The sequence below is a fragment of the Macrotis lagotis genome, chromosome 5 (genome assembly GCF_037893015.1).
Source record: "Macrotis lagotis isolate mMagLag1 chromosome 5, bilby.v1.9.chrom.fasta, whole genome shotgun sequence".
Classification (NCBI taxonomy): domain Eukaryota; kingdom Metazoa; phylum Chordata; class Mammalia; order Peramelemorphia; family Peramelidae; genus Macrotis; species Macrotis lagotis.
Genome location: NC_133662.1, coordinates 194,653,304 through 194,676,824, shown reverse-complemented (window position 1 = coordinate 194,676,824; position 23,521 = coordinate 194,653,304). Strand labels below are relative to the sequence as shown.

At 33.4% G+C, this 23,521-nt stretch overlaps 1 protein-coding gene across 3 annotated transcripts in view; it reads right to left on the bottom strand.

Moving 5' to 3' along the window:
* TLCD4 (TLC domain containing 4) overlaps positions 1-23,521 on the bottom strand; it is a 142,978-nt gene that overhangs the window by 25,548 nt on the left and 93,909 nt on the right. For all 3 annotated transcript variants that reach the window (XM_074188221.1, XM_074188219.1, XM_074188220.1), the window contains exon 6: positions 22,537-22,631. In XM_074188221.1, coding sequence (XP_074044322.1) covers positions 22,537-22,631 — 95 coding nt within the window. The remainder of the gene's footprint in view (positions 1-22,536; positions 22,632-23,521) is intronic.

The window sequence follows — 23,521 nt, the reverse complement described above, 5'->3', positions numbered from 1 at the left end:
GAGTTAAAATTTTGGGACAATTCTAGATACTTGGTATTTCCTTTTTGGCTATGATTCCTCAACTTAGTGTAAAATAGTGAAGTATGGTTAATGAAAGCAGCACAGGTCTGGTGAGTGATTAGACTTTTTCAAGCATGGATAACTAAAAGACATTATCATTAGCTATAAAACATATATTTAGTGAACCTATGAGTTCATTGAAGCCTTTCTAATTAAAAACAATCTACTCATTTAACCAAAAATAAAACAGTGTAATCCACATAATTTATAATAATAGCCAACTGCCCAGCTACTGTAAAATATAATAGAGAAGCAGTTACGTTATATCCTGAATAAAACAGATATGGAATGTTTGCTGAATAAGTAAATAGGAAAAAATATCTGAAAAAATACAAAATTATGTTAGCATTTACATTAACTTACTATATTTAACTTACTCAGGGGAGTTTCAGAAATTTATTCCTCAGTTCTATCTCTCCTGCATTATGCTACCTACTAATTGAGGCAAAGGATATGTTCACTAATAATCACATTGAGAAAAATTAAAAACCCTCCTGTCTTTCCCAGTGGACAGTTTGTCACTGACAAATTTCATCTCTGCTTTTGAAGCTTTACCTAGTTCAAATGCCACTTACTTAAGATTAATAGAAGGTAATATTAATATATTATTATTATTAGTCATAAAATAGAAGATAATGATAATAATAACTCACAAGGTTGTTTGTGAGGCAAAAATGAGATCACAAATTTAAAACATTTTGCAAACTTTAAAGTTAGCTATTATAATTAAAATGTTGTCTGCAATGTACATGAAGTGACTTAAAAACTTATTCTAATAAACCCAAATATTTAAAAATTTCTCAATTGCAAAATAGGGGAAAAAGATTCCAAAATGTTTATACCCTGTTTTGACCTTTTAAAGATTACTTCTACTTTTTATAAAATTAAAATACAAAACTTAGTAAAACTAATTTAAAATTTTGTTATGAAAAATTATCTATTTCCAAAGTTTTCCATAATGGCTTAAATTTTTTATTGCACTGATTTTTACTTTGATATTAGATAGAATTTCCATGGACAACATTTCAATTTTTACTGTCACTCCTTATCATTTCTCACAATTTCAATAACATTATGGCTTGTCTTTTTTTCTTTGTTCCTTTCTTTTTTCACAACTTGACATATATCATGCTTGGTTTTCCTTCTCTTTCAGCTTTGGTCTGCTTAACATTTTAATTTTTTGACTACATTTTTGCTTTGACAGTTCAGTTCTAGCATCAATTTATAACTTCAACATTTCCCCCTACAGGCTTGAAGTAACTGACACTTTTCTTTTGAGAAAAATGCTTTCATAAAATAAATTATTATTCTACTTCTAAAACATGGTTTTAAGATTTTTGCCTTACAGCAGGAGTCTAATATCTTTTTTTTATTCTAAACATGTAAGATCTGAGGTGAAAGTACATGTTTAAGCAATACATGTATCACTTGAGAGAACAGCTGAATTGGACTTATTTCATTTTCAGGTTTTAAAAAATATTTATATTTGTATGTGTGCATATATACCTCTAAATATTTGTGAGTGAAGCATAAAATTACTTATGTTTCTTTACAAAGCCTATTGCCTACTATAAAACATAATATAGACATTATATGACTTACCAAAATTTACAGATTATATAATTACTTTCATTGTAATGTAGTATGAAGACTGGAAAAAAATGTGTATAATGTGTATAAATGTGTAAAAATAAAAAAAAATTAGAAGGTACAATCATAAAAAGAAGCAAAGGTTTAACTGCTGGGAAAGATTGAAAAGTGATCTACAAAGTAATAGGTAAGTTTTACAAAAGATCCAAAAATATAAATTCAAAAAAAATTGAAACCAAGAGAAGCATTCAAAATTAAAACCTACTTTGTAATACAAAGTCTTTTTTCAACCTTCTATTTCCCAAGTGAAAAAAATATGAACTATTTTAACATATATAAAAACAATAATTATTTGAGTCTCTCCATATTGAAAATTCTTATTTTATTTTTAGGATCAATGAGTTTGAAGTGAAGGTGATATATCCTAACTCCCTCACTTTACAGAAGTGGAAATAGCTCAGAGAGGTTGAATGATTTGCTCAAATGGCAAAGAGGTACATAGAGCTGGGAAATGAACTAAGACCCTATGATTCCAAATTCATCATGCAGTAATAACATTAACTGCAGTGAATAAAACAGGATGCCATTCTATGTTTCCCAGCATGATCAAAAAAACAGTGAATTTGTCAAAATGAATATTCCACAGATAAAAATATTCCACCTTTTCTATTTCTTCCACAGAATCATACAAATTTCACCGGATTCCTTTACTCTCTCATGAATCAGGCACTAATTAGACTACCTAGCAGAGTCTTCCAAGAACTCTAAGTCTCTCTTATTATCATTCTCAGAGCCATTCAAATGCCCAATTAGTAGGTGGCTATGTTCCACTGTCCATGCACTTTATAGTGGGTGCAGTTCATATTCTGACACTAAGCCAGCCCAAGCAGAAATTAATTTTACGGCCTTCAAAACATTCAGATTTTAGGTTCTAATTTTAGATAAGCAAGATAAATAATCTCTGCCCAAATGGTCATTAGTTTGTCTGATTTCTCTCTTTCAAGCTTCAAATTTAATTCTCAAGTCTAGATTTCCATAAGGACCTTGTAACATTTTTTATTTTTCTTTAGTTATTGGTATTTATTATATTATTAATATAGCTACATTCATCTGGATCTCTAATAGATCCCTTTCAAAATGTGTTAACATTTTCACTGACAGTTATTCTTACTGTTGGGTTTTTATTTTTCATATTTGCTTGAAATTGACAAAACGATTCATTTGCAAACAGGCAATAATGCTATATGCATGTGAGAGTGTGTATATTATAGGCTCTCATTGTAAATATATAGATATAAATATATATGCTATCTTTATAAAGAAATGTAGGGTAAAGATTATTCATAGAACCCTATAATTCTGGTTTTGGAAAGGATCTTACAGATCATCTAATCTTATTCTTACATGTTGATCAAATCCTTTACAACTTCAATCTATTTTTGAGTAGTTCTAATATTCTCCAAGTCTTTCTCTACATTGAATTGAAATTCCCTTTCCTATAATTCCATCAGTCCTAGTTCTACCTGTAGATGGCACATAGAATAACTTCAACCTTATTACCTTAAAGATCTTCAAATATGTGAAGAGTTATTCTGTTCCCTTAAGTTAATTTTTCAAATTTCCTCAATATCAACAGTTTGGAAAATCAGAATTGGAAAAAAGACATACAATCTGACCCAAATATGAGCTGGAATTCATCTAGTCTACATGACTAAAGGTATCCAGGGAAGAGAACTTCACTGATTTGTGGGGCAACACATTCACTTTTAGATAGCTCTCGATACTGGCAAATTTATTCTTCTATTGAGCTTCTTATTCTGTCTCACGAAACCAAGTCTAATTCTACTACAGGGTAATCCTTCAGATAAAAAACAGTCAGTAGGGCCCTTCCAAGTCCTCTTTGCAGTTTTTTCAACTAATATAGTTGTATACAGACACAAAGAGAAAACATAAGATACAATCATCCCTAATTTCTCTCCTGAAGTCAAGATCTATTTTACAAACTGTTTGTTAAATATCAGTTAACTGTATTATATTATCTCGAATACAATATATCCAAAACAAAATTCTCTGTCTTCCCCTTCAAGCCGACCCCTCTCTCCAACCATTCAAGTTTACAATTATGGAGATGTCCTGACTCTCTTTCACCCCCACCCTGCCACCGCCTCCACCGGTCTTACTTACAATACCTCTATAAAACTCTTGCATTCATCCCCTTCTCTCTGTTCAAACAGCCACCACCCTTATTCAGATCCTCATTGCCTCTTGTCTATTATAATAGGCTCTTAAATAGATTTCTAGTCTTTTATCTATACTTCATAGAACTTGTATCCACACTTCATAAAAGTGGATCTCTGTAAGGCACAAATTGCACCATATCATTCTGTTGCACCCAAACCTTCAGTTGCTTCCTAATGCCTCTATAAGATATTTAAAGCTCTCCATTGTCTAGCTTCAACCTATCTTTCCACAGTCTTATTTTATACCACTTCCTTTCATATCCTCTTTTTTTAGCCAAATTATTTCTTTTTTTTTTTTGCATTACACAAATGCTCATACATGTTGCATTTTACAGAGTAGGAGAACATCTTTGGGGCCACAAACTAAGTCATATTTTATTTTAGTAGAGGAGAGGTGAAGGCCAACCCAAAGCCCACATGGAGACTACAAGTGGTAGGAGCAGGTGGACAGAAGCAGCAAAAGTTTTGGGAGCTCTAAAGCTAGAGATGGCAGGGGCTCCTGTCAAATGAAAAGAAAGAGATTTCGGAAGACTTCTGTGCTAGATGGACACAGTACTGAGAATAATTTGTCAACTCCACTGCCTATATCCACTTTGGGTCATAGTTCAAGGACAGAAAGGAACATTTGCAGTCAAGGAGAGGGAAACTTGAAGAACTCTATCATTTCATATCCTCTTTTTTAGCCAAACAGCCAAATACCTGTTTCCTGCCTCTGTTCATTTGCACTGAAATGCAATCCTTTCACGTTTCTGTGTTTTAGAAATCTCTGACTTTAAGATCTAGTTAAGGGGCCACCTTCTCTGTGTAGACAACTCTGATTTTCCTAGATTCAAATATTTTCTCTCTTTCCTCTTCAATTTTTCTTGGAGTGCATTGTCTGAGTTATTCATTTGTCCACATTATTTCTTTCTTTGCATTACACAAATGTTTATACATGTTTCATTTTACAGAGTAGGAGAACATCTTTGGAGTCACAGACTAAGTCTTATTTTATTTTTGTACTTTCCAGTACTTTGCATTAGTATGTGATTAATTTTTGTTGACTACTGAATGAAAACTCAGTGTGCCTTCAAATGACAGTTAAAACTTAGTCAAAGTACTCTCTACACATTAATTCAACTGAGGCTTAAAACAACTCTGTGAGAGGAGCAGTTAGGTGATACAGTGGACAGAGTCCTGGTCTTGGAGTCAGGATGACCTGAGTTCAAATCCAGCCTCAGACACTTAATAATTACCTAGCTGCGTGTCCTTGGGCAAGCCACTTAACCCCACTGCCTTGCAAAAGGCTAAAACTAAAACTAAAAACTAAACAACTTTGTGAGGTAGTTTCTACAGATATTAATATCACATTTTGCAGATTAGGAATCTGAGAAGTTAAAATGACTTGCCTAAAATGACACAGCTAATAAGTGTCAAAAACAGAATTCAAACATAGACCTCTCCTGACTCTGTATGTATCATTCTTCCACCACACAATGTTGATGTGGTACAAAAAAGTGAAGTTATCCCTTCCTTACTTTGTTTTGTAACCTCGGAGCCCCAGGCAGTCAGATTCTTCTGATAACATTTACTAGCTTCATGATATTTGGTAAGTCATTTAACGTTTTAGCCTCAATTTCCTCACTTATGAAAATGGTAATACTTACATTATCTATCTCACAAATTTAATGTGAGAAAGTAGTTAGCAAAACTTAAAACAAATCTAAACTAAGTTTTTAATGCAACCTATGATCCTACTGCATTTGAATAGAAGATATCAATCACCACTGGTACAAAGAGTTTCTCTGTAACAAGGAAGCTTGATGATATGGTCTCCAGTCCTCTTCTATGATCATATTTCACTTTATGAATAGCAAATCATATAGATCAATTAGATCTCTGGCCATCTTTTAGGTAAGCTTCTAACAAGTCATATTTCCCTATCTTCTAGTTTTCCCCATCTTTATACAATTGACTTTGGTTCTTTCTTTTAGCTTAAGCACAGAGCTTTACATTATTTCTATACAATTTCACCTTCATTCCACTCTTATTTTGAATTCTAATTGATATCCAACATATTCACTATTCCTCCTAAATTCTTTTTCATGAATTTCCTAAGTGTGCCATTTTCATCAAAACAGAACCAAGGAAAGAGTGTTGTAATAAACGAAATAAAGATCTTTCACTCTTTTGGGGGTAGTTATCTAGCAGCTCTGAAACCAGTCTATCTATATCATTATCCTGACCACATCATTTCAACTTTGTCCACAATGATATGAGTTTTTTTCCAAAGGTTGTGATGAACTCCAGATATGAATAATATCTACAACATTCCCTTAATCTACCAATCTAGTAACGCCATAAAAAAAATAAATGATTAGTCTATACATGACTTATTTGGAGTGAGTCATTACTATATTCAAGTGATCACTACTCAACTTATCTTTAAGGGCTCATAAATCATCTATTCTATGAATTCTACTTGATAATTATTACTTAACTTGGAAGGCAGAATCTATATTATTCCCCATTTAGAAATCCTAATGAGCATTTCTCTTATACTCCCGCAGTTCCTCAGAGAACACTGACAGCAGTCACAATAACATTTGTTTTTTCTTTCAGATCTAGATTCATTTGAAGATCCTAGGCATCCTCTTATTATCTTTACATCTATCCCATTCCCTCTTAAACCTGGGTCCTCTACCCTTTTCAGTCTAAAGATCATCCTCTTTGGTAGAACAGAATGAAATCAAGTAGAAAGAGATTCAATTAAAATGTGATTAGGAAGACCTTCAAAGGCTATAGCCAAAATGGTAGAGAAAGTATTCAGCCAAGCTCTCCCCTAATTCCCTTCCACACTTTAAAATGATGCCTGAAATCAAATTCTGGACTAGCAGAGGCAACAAAAAGTAAGAATAAGATATTCTTCTCCTCAAAGACAACTTAGGAAATCAGAAGGAGAGATCTGTGATAGGAGAGGGGATGTGAAGGCTAACCCAAAGCCCACATGGAGACTACAAGTGGTAGGAGCAGGTGGACAGAAGCAGCAACAGTTTTGGGAGCTCTAAAGTCAGAGATGGCAGGGGCTCCTGTCAAATGAAAAGAAAGAGATTTCAGAAGACTTCTGTGCTAGATGGACACAGAACTGAGTATAATTCGTCAACTCCACTGCCTATATCCACTTTGGGTCATAGTTCAAGGAGAGAAAAGAACATTTGTAGTCAAGAAGGAGAGGGAAACTTGAAGAACTCTATCACATTTGGTCACAATAGTTCTTCTAAGGAGCAATATCATTTCCAGTCCTAAAAGATTAGGGGAACCTTCTTCAGTTAGAACTAAAGTGTAGATCAAGAGAGTAGTGACAACTATCTCCCAGATCACACCACTGTGTAAATACTGAAAAGTTCCAAACTCTCAGAATTACCTCTGAAAACAGTAGTGTAAAAAAGTTAGAAGCTCTCCTTCCCATCATACTGGAAACATAGCCCAAACTTAATATAAGGTTTGAAATCAGGAAATAGAGTAGGGAGATGGAGCAAAGATGGAGCAGAGCAAAGGCAGGTCTGAGCTCTCCCAAAGCCAAAATAACACCTCAAAATGAATTCTTAAGTAGATGAACCAACAGAAGGATGGAGTGAAACAATTTTCCAGCTTAAAATAACTTAGAAAGTTGGCAGAAAACACCTGTCTCACTTGGGTTAAAGTAGAACTTGGTCCCAGCATAGGTTACACCACAACAAGTTAGCAGTAGACCTCAGGGGTTACTGTGGCAGCTTCTGGAGCTCTCAGTCCAAAGACAATAAGCTTGTGATTGCTCACAGACCAAAACACAGGCAAGGAGAACAGTGACCACACCTCTCCTTGGATCATACCACCTTTTAAGAATCCAAATCCTACAACTCCACCCCCAGATCTAGCTCTAAAAACAGGAACTCCAAAAACATGAAGCTTGAGACAGTGCCCCTCCATCTCAGAAGTAGAGTCCAACTTAAACATGAAGTTAAAAATCAAGAAATAGGTTGGAAAATAAGGAAACAACAACAACAACAAATAACTTGACAAGTGAAACTCAGAAGACAACAAAATCAAAGCAACTACATGCAAAACCTCAAAGAAAAATGCAAATTGTTTACAGGCCCCCCCAAAAAGAATTCCTAGAAGAATTCAAAAAGGATTTAAAAAATCAGAGAAGTAATAGAAAACTGGAAAAAAATGAATGCAATGCAAAAAATCATGGAAAATGAGCCAATGAGAAACTAGGAATAGTTCAATATCTCATACCCTATACCAAGATAAGGTCAAAATGGGTTCAGGTTTTAGACATCAAATATAATATTGAAAGTCAATTAGGAGAACAAGGAATAGTTTACCTGTCAGATCTATGGAAAGGGGAGAAGTTTATGACCAAAGAAGAAATAAAGAACATTATAAAAAAATAAACTGGATAATTTTCATTATGTTAAATTAAAAAGTATTTGCACAAACAATTAAAAGGAATGTAGAAAACTGAGAAACAATTTTTACAACTAGTGTCTCTGACAAAGGATTCATTTCTAAAATATATAGAGACTGAGTCAAATTTATTTACAAAAAGTCATTCCCCAATTGAAAAATGAACTTTAAAACACAAAACCTTGCAAAAAATTGACTGGTTAAAAACTACCACTGTATGTAATTGGATGTGAATTGATCCACTCTTTCTGAAGAGCAATTTGGAATTATGCCCAAGGGCAATAAAAATGTGCCTACCCTTTGATCCAGCAATACCACATAAAAACATCACTTGTACAAAAATGTTCATAGCAGATCTTTTTATAGTGGCAAATAACTGGAAATTAAGGGGATGTCCATCAATTGGGGAATGGCTGGACAGATTGTAGTGTATGTACGTGATGGAACACTACTGTTCTATGAGAAATCATGAGAGATGGGATTTTGAAAAAGCCTAGAAAAACTTGCATGAATTGATCCTGGATGAAATGAGCAGAACCAGAAGAACAATGAACATACTAATAACAACACTGGGGTGATGATCAACCTTGATGAACTTGTTCATTTCAGCAGTACAATAATCAAAGACAATTTGAGGGACCTGTGATGGAAAATGCCTTCATATCTAGAGAAGGAACCATGGAATTTAAATGAAGACCAAAGTTTATTATCTTCAATTTTTGAAAAACTGTCTTATATATTATGTAATTTTGTTATAATGTTTTCTTTCTTCCTTTTAGATCTGATTCTTCTCTCAACGCATTCAATTTTGATCTATGTTTAACATGGCTACAAATGTAGAGCCTATATCAAATTGCTTTCCATTGGCGGTGGGGAGGGGAAGAGTGAGAGAGAAAAATTGCAAAATACAAACCCTTGCAAAAAAAATGGAACTGAAGAAAAGAACACCTTTGAAAAACAAATAGGTCAATGGTTAAAAAGGCACAAAAACACTACTGAAGAGAACTCCTTTAAAATCTACTTTAAAAGTAGCTTCAGGGAACAACTAGGTTGTACAGTGGATAGACCACTGGCCCTGGAGTCAGGAGGACCTTGGTTCAAATCCAGCATTAAACGCTTAATAATTACCTTGCTGTGTGACCTTGGGTAAGTCACTTAACCCCACTGCCTAGCAAAAATCAAAAAAACAAATAAAATGCAATAAAGCTAAATAAGATAAAAAGTAAAAGATTCAGACAAATGAAAAAAAATGTACACAAATTCACCAAAGAAAAGAACTATTCTAATTGGTCAAATGGAAAAGGAGAAACAAAAGCTCACTCAAGAAAATAATTCCTTTCAAATCAGAATTGGGCAAGTGAAAAGTAATAATTTCATGAGACATCAAAAAACAATCAAAGTCCAAAGAAAAAAATAGTAGTAAGTGTTAAATTTCTCAATGGAAAAACAACTAACCTGGAAAACAAATTGAGGAGAGATCATTTAAGAATCATTGGACTACCTGAAAGTTATGATAAAAACAAAAAATCCCAGGTACCATATTTCAGAAAATTATCAAAGAAAACTGCCCTGACATCCTAGAACCAGAAGGCAAAAATAGAAATTGAAAGAATCCACTGATCACCTCCTGAAAGGGACCCCCAAAATGAAAACCCTCCCTCCCCCCCTAAGCATAGTATAGCTAAATTCTAGAGGTCCCATGTCAGGGAGAAAAATTTGCAAGCAGGCAGAAAGAAACAATGCAAATACCATAGATTTAAAGTAAGGATAACACAAGATCTAGCAGCTTCTACATTAAAGAATATGAAGGCACAAAATAGGATAAGCAAAGGATTTAGGATTACAACCATGAATAAACTATCCAGCAAAACTGAGAATAATCCTTCAGGGGGAAAAATATATATTTAATGAAACAGAAACTTTCAAGTGTTCCTGATGAAAAGATCAGGACTGAATAGAAAAATCAGACTTTCAAAAATAAAACTCTAGAGAAATATAAATAGGCAAATATGAAAGAGAAGTCACAAGCAACATAATAAAGTTTAACTATTTACATCCCCTACTTGGGAAGATAATATTTGAAACCCCCAAAACTTTAGCAGTGTTAGGACAGATAAAGGGGTATGCATAGAAGGCACAAGTGTAAGTGGATTAAAATGGGATGATATCTAAAAGAAATAAAATTAAGAGGTAAGAAAGAGGGATACACTGGGAGAAAAGGGAGAGAAAGAATGACAAATTATCTCATAAGCGCTACAAAAGAGTTTTGGGAGTGGAAAGAAAGAAGGGAGGGAGGCAATCTTGAACCTTACTCTCCTTAGAATTGGCGCAAGAGGGAATAATTGGGTACTGAAACATATCTAACCTTACAGAAAGAAAGAAGAGGGATAAAAGGGTGGATTTGGGAAGGTAGTGGTTAGAAGAAACACATTTTTGAGATGGAACAAAAAGAGAGAAGGATAAACAGAAGAAAAAGAAAATACAGTTAATAATAATCATAACTAAATGCAAGTGGAATTAACTCACTTAACACAGAAGCAGAAGGCAGAATGTATTACAAAATTAGAGGAGCATGGAATAGTTTACCTATCAGATTATAGATAAGGGAAGGATTTAGACCAAAAGAAGAGAGAGAGAGAGAGAGAGAGAGAGAGAGAGAGAGAGAGAGAGAGAGAGAGAGAGAGAGAGAACATTAGAAGATATAAAAAAATTTTGATTAAAAAATTTTTTAAACTTTTACACAAATAAAACCATAAAACCAATGCAAACAAGATTAGAAGGAAAGCAAAGAACTGAGAAAAAATGTTTACATCGTTTCTCTAATAAATGTCTTGTTTCTCAACTATGAATACAAGTCATTCTTCAATTGATAAATAGTCAAAGGATTTGAATAGGCAGTTCTCAGAAGAACAAATCAAGGCTTTCTAGAGTCTTAGGAAAATACTCTGTCATTATTGATCAGAGAAATAGGAATTAAAGTAACTCTGAGATATCATCTCACACCTATCAGATTGGCTAACATGGCAGAAAAGGAAAAAACCAAATGTTGGTCAAGATGTGGGGAAAATTAGAATACACTGTTGGTGGAGTTGTATATTGATTCAACCATTCTGAAAAGAAATTTGGAACTATGCGCAAAAGAATTTGTGCATATCTTTTGATCCAGCAAAATCACTACTAGGTTTGTGAGACCCAAAAAAAATTTTAAAAAGGAAAAGAACCTTGAAGGACAAAAGTAATTATAGCAGTTCTTTTTGTGGTGGCAAAGAAATGTAAACTGGGGGATGGCTGTCAATTGGTGAATGACTATGTAAGTTGTGTTATATAATTGGGATAGAATACTGTGATATAAGAAATGACATTTTCAGAAAAACCTATAAAGACTTAGCAAAATAAAGTGAGCAGAACCAGGAGAACAATTATATACAATTATAGCTACTGTGAATAACTTAGCTATTTTCAGCAATACAATGATCTAAGACAATTCCAAAGAACTTGTGATGAAAAATGTGAGCCATCTCCAGAGAGGACTATGGATATAGTGAAGCACATTTTTTTTACTTTATTTTTGTTTCATTTTTTCTTTCATGTGTTTTGTTTTGCAACATGGCTAATATGGATATATGTTTGGCAGATCTCACATATATAATCAAAATCAAATTGCTTGTTCTCTCAAAGAGGGGGGAGTGATTGGAGGAAGAGAATTTGGAACTCAAAATTTTTGTGATTGTTAAAAAAGTGATTGTTAAAAAAAATTTACATGATGATAAATCTTTAACAAAACAAATAGAAATATTTTTAAATGCCATGTAATACAGCTTTAAAAAAAGATGGAATAAATAAGATAGTATCCAAAGTAGCAGAAAAGACTGAAACTAACCCAGAAAAGAGAACAATTGACACCTATGGCTTTCAATCTCTCTTCACAATGTTATTCATTCACAGAACAAATAAAAAATAATTTTTAACATAAATGAATTACAACAGGGTCATTAAAATGTCTTATTTTTTAAATTCCTAGTTTTCTTTGTTGACTTCATGTTTTCTTGTACCCTCATCAACTCAAATATTTCGCCATTTAAAAACAAAATCAAATCTCTATGTGCACTATACTTTTTCCATTATTATGATATCTTAGTAAGGACAGAAAACTAATGTTTCATTCCTTACATAAGAATAGTATGTATAATGGGAAAAACACTGAACTTGGAGTCAGAACACTGAAGTTTAAATAGAGAACAAAATTTACTAAATTGATTTTATTATTTCATTCATTCATCCAATTATTGATTTTGCCTTATTTTATCATCTGTGAAATGGAAATAATAAAAATATTATAAAAATATTACTCACTTCTGAAGTGCTAAAAAGGAAGGCAAATAATATTCATGCATATTTCAATTAATTAGGAATGAAAGCTCCAATTCTCATTTTTTCTTTGACCCCTTCTTTCCCCACCTCTAAGAATCATACATTCAAAGCACTTTCAAGGAGAGAGGATAAATTTGTGAGTAGAGATGCATATTGATTTACTTTTAGTTACACAGAAATAAATATTTCATATTAGGCTTTTTTAGTTTTTTTTTTTCAAGGCAAAGGGGGTTAAGTGGCTTGCCCAAGGCCACACAACTAAGGAATTATTAAGTGTCTGAGGCCAGATTTGAGGTCAGGCACTCCTGACTCCAGGGCTGGTGCTCTATCCACTGCCCCACCTAGCCACCCCAACAACCAATTTTTTTGCAAGGTTTTGAGTTTCGTATTTTTCTCCCCCCCTTTCTTCCTTCCTTCCTCCCCTGCCCTTGATAGAGAGCAAACTAATATAGGCTATACATGCATAATTATGTGAAACATATTTCCTTATTAATCATGTTGTGAAAGAAAAATTAGAAAAGAAAAAACTGAAAAAAAACCAAAATTTAAAATGGTAACTAGCATTGGTCTACATTCATACTTCATAGCTCCTTCTCTGGATTTGGTTGGTATTTTCAATAAATATTGTCTTTGATTATTGTACTGCTGAGAAAAGCCAAGTCCATCATAGTAGATCATCACACCATGCTGTGTGTGTTAATGTGTACAATGTTGTGTTTGTAATACATTCTTCTGGTTCTGTTTACTTTTATGTTTTACTTTTTTAAATTGAGGTTTGCTAAAATTGGCTTTAAGCTTCAACTGTTTAAGAAAACAAAATTTCTTCCCAAATCTGTACTCTCTCCATTTTTCTCTTTTCTTCTGATACCTAATTTGGGTTGTCCATGACTTAGTACTTAACTTTCTATTTTTTGATCCTGTGTACTCTGACCTCTGATAAGAGTTCTATTCCTGTGGTTATAATTTGCCAGGGCCACCCTTCACTTACGTAATCCTAAATTCAAACTCATACTGAAATCACATTATATCCCCAAGCCCTGCTTTCCCCCCATATTTTCCTCCCAAACTGGCTGTTTTTATCAATGGTACTATCAGATTTTATATCTTGAAATCTCTCTCTCTTTTTTTTTTTTTTTGCTTTTTGCAAGGCAATGGGGTTAAGTGATTTGCCCAAGGCCCCACAGCTAAGTATGAAGTATCTGAGGTTGGTTTTGAACTCAGGTCCTCCTGACTCCAGGACCAGTGCTCTATCCACTGTGCCCCAAGCTACCCCCTTGAAATCACTTTTGACTTCCTCTCCAAAATTCAGATCAACAAGTTCTTCAAAACACGCTCCAAAAGAATGAAAGGATTGTTTAAACTATTTTTCTGACTAGTCCTTTCCTTTCCAGTCCTATGGCCATAATTCATCCCAATTAAGGTTCTCATCATTTCTCATTAAATTACCTCAGTGGCTTTCTAAAAGATTTTCCTGCATCTCTCTCTCTCTCTCTCTCTCTCTCTCTCTCTCTCTCTTCAATCCAAGTTTGCACATCACCTGTGATGAATTGAATCCATTGAGTCTATTATGTGAAATTTCACTTCTTCAAAGATTCTAACTTTACCTATACAAATATACTCTGACTATTTCTCACATAAAATTCTACTTCACAGGCAAATTTATCTATTCTGAACATATGCCTTCTTAATTTCTACTTTGATTATTTTGCTCAATTAATTTCTACTTTAATTATTTTGCTCAATATAACACCATGACCCGGGATGCGCTGTTTCTTTCTATTGATTCCAAGAATTTTTTCCTAAGGCACAGCTAGAACCTTATGTGAGGCAGTTAGATTATATAGCAGATACAGTACAAGCCTAGAGTCAAAAAGATTCAACTTCCTGAATTCAAACCTGGCCTTGAACTCTTATTTGACTCTAAGGTTATATATCACTTAATCCTGTTTGCCTCAGTTTCCTCATCTATAAAATGAGCCAGGGAAGGAAATAGTAAACCACTACAGCATCTTTGCCAAGAAAACCCCAAATGGAATCACAAAGAATAAATCAAGATGGAATCACAAAGAATAAATCAAGATAAAACAAATGAAGCTCAACAACAGAGCCTTATTTCCTCCATGTAATTATTATAGCAGTTTAATTTTTTCTTTTCTATAATTTCTATCCTATAAAACCACTAAATGACTTAGCATCTGACATGCAATGTTTGCATTATGCTAATAAAGTTATTTCATATATTGGCCTTGTTTACTATGAGAAAAAATCTATGTTAGCATAGTACAGGGAACAATACTCAATTTGAAGTAAGAAGGCCTGGATTCAAGTGACCCTGGGCAAGCTGCTTCCCAACTTGGTAGCTGAATTTTCTCACCTATGAAATGAAAACAATATTTGTTCTATATACCTCACAATACTGTTGTATGAATAAAATATGCTGATGGGTGAAAGACACTCTGAAAATATTGGAACAACATATATGTATTCTATATACAGTGTAAGCTACCAAGATCATTATTATTTCTAAAACTTGAGTGGTAATGTGGCATAATTGATACTTATTGGACTTGGAACAGAAGACTTGGGTTCAAATTCTGTCTCTGACACTTCCAAGTTGTGTGACCATGGACAAGTCACTTGACCTCTCTGAGCCTGAGTTTTTTCATTGGCAAAATGGGATAATGATATCTTGCTATTACTTATTTTGTATGCTCCAACATATAGAACAATCTGAGCTCTAATGGTAAACTTGTATTTTCTTGATCCCAAGTCTTTTAGCCTACAAACCCTGGCTGAATCAATTGATACCTGTAACAGCTAGCAGTTCAAGTGATCCTGATTAACAGACATTTGTTCTAGTCTCTGTATGGTCTAGGATGAGAAAAAAAATTGGACTCTGACTAAAAAGCAAATGTAATTTACTAGATTGAAAATACTATCAGAGACTAAGAAAAAAACTTCTTTCCCATTCCAAATTCTCACAAAAGAGAAATACTATGTTTACATAAAAGTTGGCTAACACTAAATGGGCTAGAGGTGACTGGTGCTAAGAAGACTTAAAGGTTAACAACCTTTGTGAAGGAAAAGGCAAGAAAAATTATTCGGTGTAAAGTCTTACCCAAATCTATGAATTTAAAGTAATTTTTGATTTCAAAGACATACCTTCTAGTCTTTATCTTCTGAAACAGTCCTGAGAATTACTAATTTAAGTGAGTGGGACACAGAACTGATTAACAAGATGTATTTATCATGTAAATGGGAAAATTAAGAGAACATAATAAAAGACTTTTATCATAAGTGTTAATTTTATATTGAAAATCTCACTGATTTAGGTTGTGATGAAATTCAGTTTTGTTCTGTGCTTTGTCTAGAAGTAAAAACGCAGTATTAAATAATTTTTGGTCCCTTGGCCTATCCTTATTCTTCTTGTTCATTCCCTTCAAATTAGTTTCACTTGACTCAGTATCCAGTTTGCTATCATATGATCTGCTATTCAAAAGTTTCTTTTAGAATTCCAAGTTCCCCTTGGCTTTTCCTGTTCTCTTTCTGTTACAATGTGTGAACTATAATCTCTGGGTAATATCCTTTATAGAATTTCTTCACTCCTGTTCCAAGTCAGCTAAGAGTCCATAGAGAAAGTAAAGAAATTAGGATAATTTCATCCATTACAAATTTTTAGTATCTAAGAATTGGGCCCTATCTGCAACTAATAATATTTAAATTCTATTTTTATTAGGTCAGTCTTATTATCCATAGGAACTCCATAGCACAAAATGTTCCTTCTTTTCTCTTGTCCTTAATCAGAAGCCTACTTTTGTAGCTCCACATAAGTCAGATGATCTAACCTATTTTGACCACTAAAGTCATCCAATGTAAATTCCCTTGACTCCTCTCTTCCATTCCTCAAAACCCCTTAACATTATCATTCATTAACTTTCCTTCTTTCTTTCTGGTCACAAAGATCAATCCATCCATATATTCTCTTCCTAACATGACTAGGAAACTATCCTAACAATCAGTCCTAATCTCTCACACATTTTCATCTCCTTCTATGCTATATGGTCACAAATATGTAAAAATTTGCCAGAGGGGAGCGGCAGATGGTGGGGGCAGGGAGGGAGGGAGAAAAAGAGAGAGAGAGATTAATTTTATACTGATGCCAACTACTCTCTCTTAGAGAGAGAGAGATTGATTTTATACTGATGCCAACTACTATCTCTTCTCTACTATCATTACAAAACTTCTTTTGGAACTTTTTTTTTTAAATTTTTGCAAGGCAATAGGGTTAAGTGGCTTGCCCAAGGCCACACGGCTAGGTCATTATTGTCTGAAGCCAGATTTGAACCCAGGTACTCCTGACTCCAAGGTGGGTGCTCTATCCACTGTGCCACCTAGCTGCCTCTAGAACTTTCTATATCTGATACTTTTATTTCTTCACTACTCACTCCTCTCACTCCTCCTTCAACTTCTTACAAAGCTGGCTCCCACTCCCACTACTTTACAGACACTAATTTCTTGTAAGGTCACCAAGATGCTCGATCACCATATCAACCAGAGTGGATGTTTTTTCATTCATCACCTTCTGTGATATCTCTATAGCTTTCAATGTTGCTGACTAGTCCCACCACCACCCCACCCCAGCCCCAGACTTTGGAGACATCACACTTTCTTAGTTCTCTTCTTGCCTCACTAAACACTCCACCTCCTTGCTGGCTCCTCATCTTGTTCTATATACCTTGAGATGAGTGCTCTGCATGATTCAGTCCTTGATCCTTTTATGTTCATTTCCAGGGCTTCAACTAATATCTTTATGCAAATAACTTTTCTACTAAGCTCTAGACCTATATCTTAAATTGTCTGAAGTAAATGTTTTTAAATTTATATATATATATATATATATATATATATATATATATATGTTTGTCTCAGCACAGTGATCTAGCTTCATTCCATATCTTTTTATATATTTCTATTTTTGTTATTTTAATATAACAGTAGTTTTTTCTTTTTCTGTAATCTAGACCATTCATCTAGTCATTTTTAAAATTTCAATGTAGGCTTGTATATCTGGTTATCACTTATATACTACATAATGATTCCCAAATATAATGATTAAAATGCTACCTTTATGAATTTATTTATTCATTGAAACCTAAAATTAAATCTATTTTGAGTGTATTACATGCATTTGACAAAGGTATATTATCTGCTTCTTCCATTCATTTCTCATGATGTCTATCAAACCATTTAAAATTATGTATTCAAGTAGTATGTTTATACTTTTAATAATCCTATTCTACCAGTAATGATAATATTTACCACTATTACAGATTTTCTAATTTTCCTTGAAAATCTGTAAACTTTGTCTTTATAAGCTTACTTGCCATATGGCAAGTAAGTTAGGTATACAGATGTTCAATATTAGGAATTTTCTATTACTTAAGGTAACTTTAAGTGATAATCATAGAATAAAAAATCTAAAGCTGAAATGGACAGAGATCATCAGGTCTAACCAGCCATTTTATTGAGTTAATAAGGAAATGGAGGCCCAGAGTTTAAGCAACTTGTACAAAGTCATACAGAAGGTATTAAGGGGGGCAGCTAGGTGGCACAGTGGATAGAGCATTGGCCCTGGAGTCAGGAGTACCTGGGTTCAAATCCGGTTCAGACACTTAATAATTACCTAGCCGTGTGGCCTTGGGCAAGCCACTTAACCCCATTTGCCTTAGAAAAACCTTAAAAAAAAAAAGAAGGTATTAAGGATCAGAGGGAGGATTTATTTTTTCTCTGATTTGATTTTACCTTTGTTTGCTATTTTCACTATACTTGTAGGTTTTATTAAGTTAATGACAATATGATAAATTTAGTTGGCTCTATAATTTTATACTTATGCACATACTTTGATAGTGACTGTTTCCTATATGCAGCATATTACTGAATTATAGTTTTTAATCAGCCCTTTTCCTCTTATTGGGAGATTACACATTTACATTCAATTACAAGTGATAAATTTGATTTCTCTACCAGACCTTATATATTCCTTTCCACCAGAATGAATAATTTAACAATTTTCTTTATTTCACTAATATAACTCCTTTTCCATACTTAATAACAAAACCATGTTTTAATACTATTAACTCTAAAAGAATAGCACAAATGTAGTCCTCCCAGCCTATCTTTTGGTTTAAGACTGGAATTTAGACCCTCTTTCTGCCCGCTTTCTCCTGCATTTCTCTCTATGATTCCTTGTAATACATATTTTTCCACAGAATTTCTTTTTTTTAGTTTTTGCAAGGCAATGGGGTTAAGTGGCTTGCCCAAGGCCACACGGCTAGGTAATTATTAAGTGTCTGAGGTTGGATTTGAACTCAGGTACTCCTGACTCCAGGCCAGTGCTCTAATCCACTGTGCCACCTAGCCGCCCCTCACAGAATTTTTAAAGAGAATTCAGTCTCCATTTTCCTTTTTCTACCTTCCATCATTCAGTACTTATCAAATTATTTCATTTCACTATGACAACTGCATTGAAATCTGAAGCTAGTTATAGCTATGTAATCTCTATTGATCAAAGGTTCAATGACCTGTAATCTCTATTGATCAAAGGTTCAATGACCTGAGTCCATTCCACAGGATCTTTCAATTTCTTTTTAGCCTGTGAGTAAACCAAGGCCTTCAGTACTTCTGATTTGAGGATTAAGTCTTATGTTTTTTAGTTATCTACATGTCATTCTTCAACTTCTTAATTCTCATTTCAAATGCTAATTGATGTTTTAAAATGAGTGAAGTAAAATGAGGAGTTTTGATTAAATAGACTGTAAGGTCTTTTTCTAACTGTACATCTGAAATCCTATGTCTTTCATTCTCATAGCTTAAAACATTATCTCCTTGTTAATGAAGTCAAAAATCTTGACTTCATTACATATGAATACGTCCACAACAGTGCTACTGTGATATATTTATATACTCTATGGCAACTAGGTGGTACAGTGTATAGCACATAGGTCTTGGAGTCAGGAAGACAGGAGTTCAAATCCAGCCTCAGATACTTGACTCTTATTATGTGACCTTGGGAAAGTCACTCGACCTTGACTGACTCACATCCAGGGTCATGTCCAGTCATCCTGATTCATAGCTGGCCACTGGACCCCGATGGCTCTGGAGAGAAAGTGAGACTGGTGACTTAGCACAGCAGCTCCTCACTCAAATCCAGTTCATATGCTTGTCACATCACCTCCCTGATATTGTGGTCTTCTTTGAAAATAATGGACAAACATTATACTATTTCTTAAATCTGAGCTTCATCTTGTCCTAGGATCCTTTACTGCAACCAATTCCCTCATTCTCATCTCATTTTTTTTCCCTAATTCCATTTTTTACTTTAATTCTGAAGGTTTAATTCCTCTGTTTATCCATCTTATTCTGTTTTGCTTCTGATGACGATTACATACATCTGATGAGTAACACCTGCCTACTAACCAAGCGAAACTACTTTCTTCAAGGCTGTCATTGACCTCTTAATTGCCAGTTCTGATGGACTGATTCCCATTCTTTATTCTTTCTTTAAAAAACCTCTCTGCAGAATGTAACTGTTGACCATCCTCCTCCTCCTCCTAGACAATTTCTCTTCTTTAGCTAATACTGTTTACTCTTGTTTTTTCCTCCTCATCTGACTGTTCCTGCTCAATCTCTTTTGGTGGATCATCATACATGCCCCTCCCTCTAATAGTAGGTGTTCCCTAAGGGCTTGTCCTGATTCCTTTTCTTTTTTCTTTCTTTCTACAATTTTTCTTTTGGTATGGTTTAATTACATTTATCCAGATGGTTCCTCAATCTATTGATTGAGTCCTAATCTTTATTTACAAGGATGACCAAGAATGAACAGTGAATTCATAAGATATTAATATGAATTTTATATTTTAAAAATTATTTTAGGTCATATTGTTTCCATAGCATATTTGTTGTTAGAAATTTGTGTTCAGAAAATATATTTTTACTTAACTTGTTACCTGATATGACACAGTCTTTCCAAATAATATATCTATATTTTTATAGTTACACTGCAATGAAAACTACTACAATAGACTATATTCTGCATGGATTTTAACAAAATGTGCTGATCAGCATAAAGTAGCAATATATCAAATAACTAAGGTCATAAGAAAGAGAATTCCATACTCTTAGCTTGTACTACTCCCTTTTTAAAATCGTTTTTTAAGTTATAGCATCAAAAACTGGCATTTTATTTAGTTCTCTGGAAAAAATGTCAATATATCATAAGACTCTCTTATTTTATAAATCCTTAATATATTAATGACAGGAAGATAAAAGATGTAAAATCCTAAAGCAGCTCTGTCCTCTATTTACATCCAACTGCTCCAGGGACAAGTGAATGATGTGTAATCTCTTTTTGTAGCTATAAATGGGCACACACACACACACACACACACACACACACATCACACACACAAATATATTTAAAACTTTTTATTGCTATAAATATCTGCAATCATTAAAGCTATATGGTTGATTTGAATAAACACAGTACACAAGAAAACAATGACTCTGAAGTTAGAGGACATAGGCTCAAATTCCATTTTGATAACTTATGATCCTAGAGAGAAGTTAACTGGTTTTCTAATCTGCAAGATGAGGGAATTAGACTAGATGGATTCTGAGGTTCCTTCCAACTATACATGTAATATACTATGATGTAATTTTTGAGGGAAAAATCTATCAGTAGATGTCCTGTCATGTACAATTCATGTCAATCTCACTTTGGTCTATCATCAAAAAGGTGAATGTTTTCTGCTGTAGCAGACATTTAAGTCAATATGGTATCTTTATGTTGGTGATAGTTAAAAATAAAAATACCAAGAGTTATTCTCATATGCATTTCTTTAAAAAAAACCCACCTCATGTTAAAAACTGTTAACATTCCTTCACTTTAGATTTTATGAAAACCTATGATAGAAAAATAAATTTAAAAAATAAAAATCTATTATGAACATTCATCCACCAAACAAAATGGGAGGGAGGAGTGGGGGGGGGGGCTAAACCAAAAAAAAAAATAAAACCATAAAACCAGTTTTTTCACATTTAGGCTTTAAAAGTAAAAACATAGAGGATATCTTCCCATGTCAGTTTAGTATAAGGCTTAAAAAATATTCATTATTCCTGAATTTATTTTTTACTTGTTAGTATATTTCAGGCTAGAGAGGGCATAGAGATAAGTAATTAATGTTGTTTCTACTTGAAAGAATAATTTTTATATGAAATACATATGAGATTTGTTATTTTACTTTGCTCCCCTACATTTAATAAAATTAATCTGAATTTGCTCATTCAAACCTAGAACAGATGAAGTTCTAGCCATTCAACAATATTCCAGACTTAAATATCTAGTCTAAGTGTGTCATTAAGTGGGAAAGGTGATTTGAGTTATTTTATAGGAATTTCTAACAGCTTAGAGCTATGTCATCATAGATAATGATAAATTATCAGAACTACCAATAACAGTGCATTAGTAGTCAGGTCCCTAAAAAACGTTAAAGTCCTTTTTTTATATACAAAAACCTTTAAAGTCCTTTTTTTTTTATACACAATTTCAAGGAAATGCTTAATCAACTTTTCTCAGAGTTTATTTAGATATAATCACAAATACAGGTATGCATAGAAAATTAAATTTGAGCTAATCAACACTGTGGAACTATCCCTAAGGTGATTTCAGTGTTCTTGAAATGTTCTCTCTGTCTCTCAGAGTTATATATTTTGATCAAAGTTCACACCTTCGTTATTATTCCCAATCTTGTCTGCTTATTATATTATTGTAATAAATGATACTCACCAGTACAAAGTAGTATGCATATAAAGCTGCTGAATGGTGAATGATAAAAAACTTATCACCAATCACCTTCCAGTATAAAATGATAAGAAGCAGATCTGTAAAAAGGAAAAAAAAATTATCCAAATGAGTGATCAGATAGGCAGAAATCTTGCACCACTTCAGATTTACTTAGAATATTTTGTTACCTGTGCTCAATGCTTCAAACATATCAGCAGCAGATGTCAAGTTAAAATGACAAAATTATTAAAGACTGGGAAGTGTACAAAATATAGAATTAGACATAATCACCAAAAAAAGGTAAATACAAGCAAATGAAGTGAATGTTACTCAGAGTTGCTACACTATTCCAAGTAGCAAAGTACAACCCATCCAATTAAGAGGAATGGAATTGAGTGGGGGAAGCTGCATAATATTTGACTTTTCATTTGATTTCAGAAAATTTGAATTCATAATCTAAAGATATTGAAGAAGAAAATTATGAAAAACACCTAGAGTATTTCTTTTCTAGCATAATAATTATCAAAAGATTTAATTATAAAAATACAGCAAAGAAGTCTAAATATCCTAAAATTTCTCTCTGAACATTTTTTGGCAGAAGGGATTTAGGTTCAGGAACTTAAGAATTTTCAATATTCTCTTTTAAAAGATAGGGGAAAATAATTCAAATTACTTTTTTAAAATAATTGCTGTCATCACAAAAACATATTCAATCTACAAATGCAAATGACTAACTGGAACACCCCAAAGAGAATATCCACAATGCCAAAAGAGACCCGGTCCATGCTATTTGACATCTAGCTCCTCTGCTCTAGGAAACATTTCTCCCTGATGGCCTTCTTTTGAAGAATAGTATAAATAACTTAGCCTTAAGGCAAAGGGGAAAAGACTTCATATCACATATTCAAAGAATAATTTTTTTCAGTTCCTAATATGTATAGATGAGAAAAAGGAACCAAAATATGGCTCTATTTCCTTTAGTTACAGA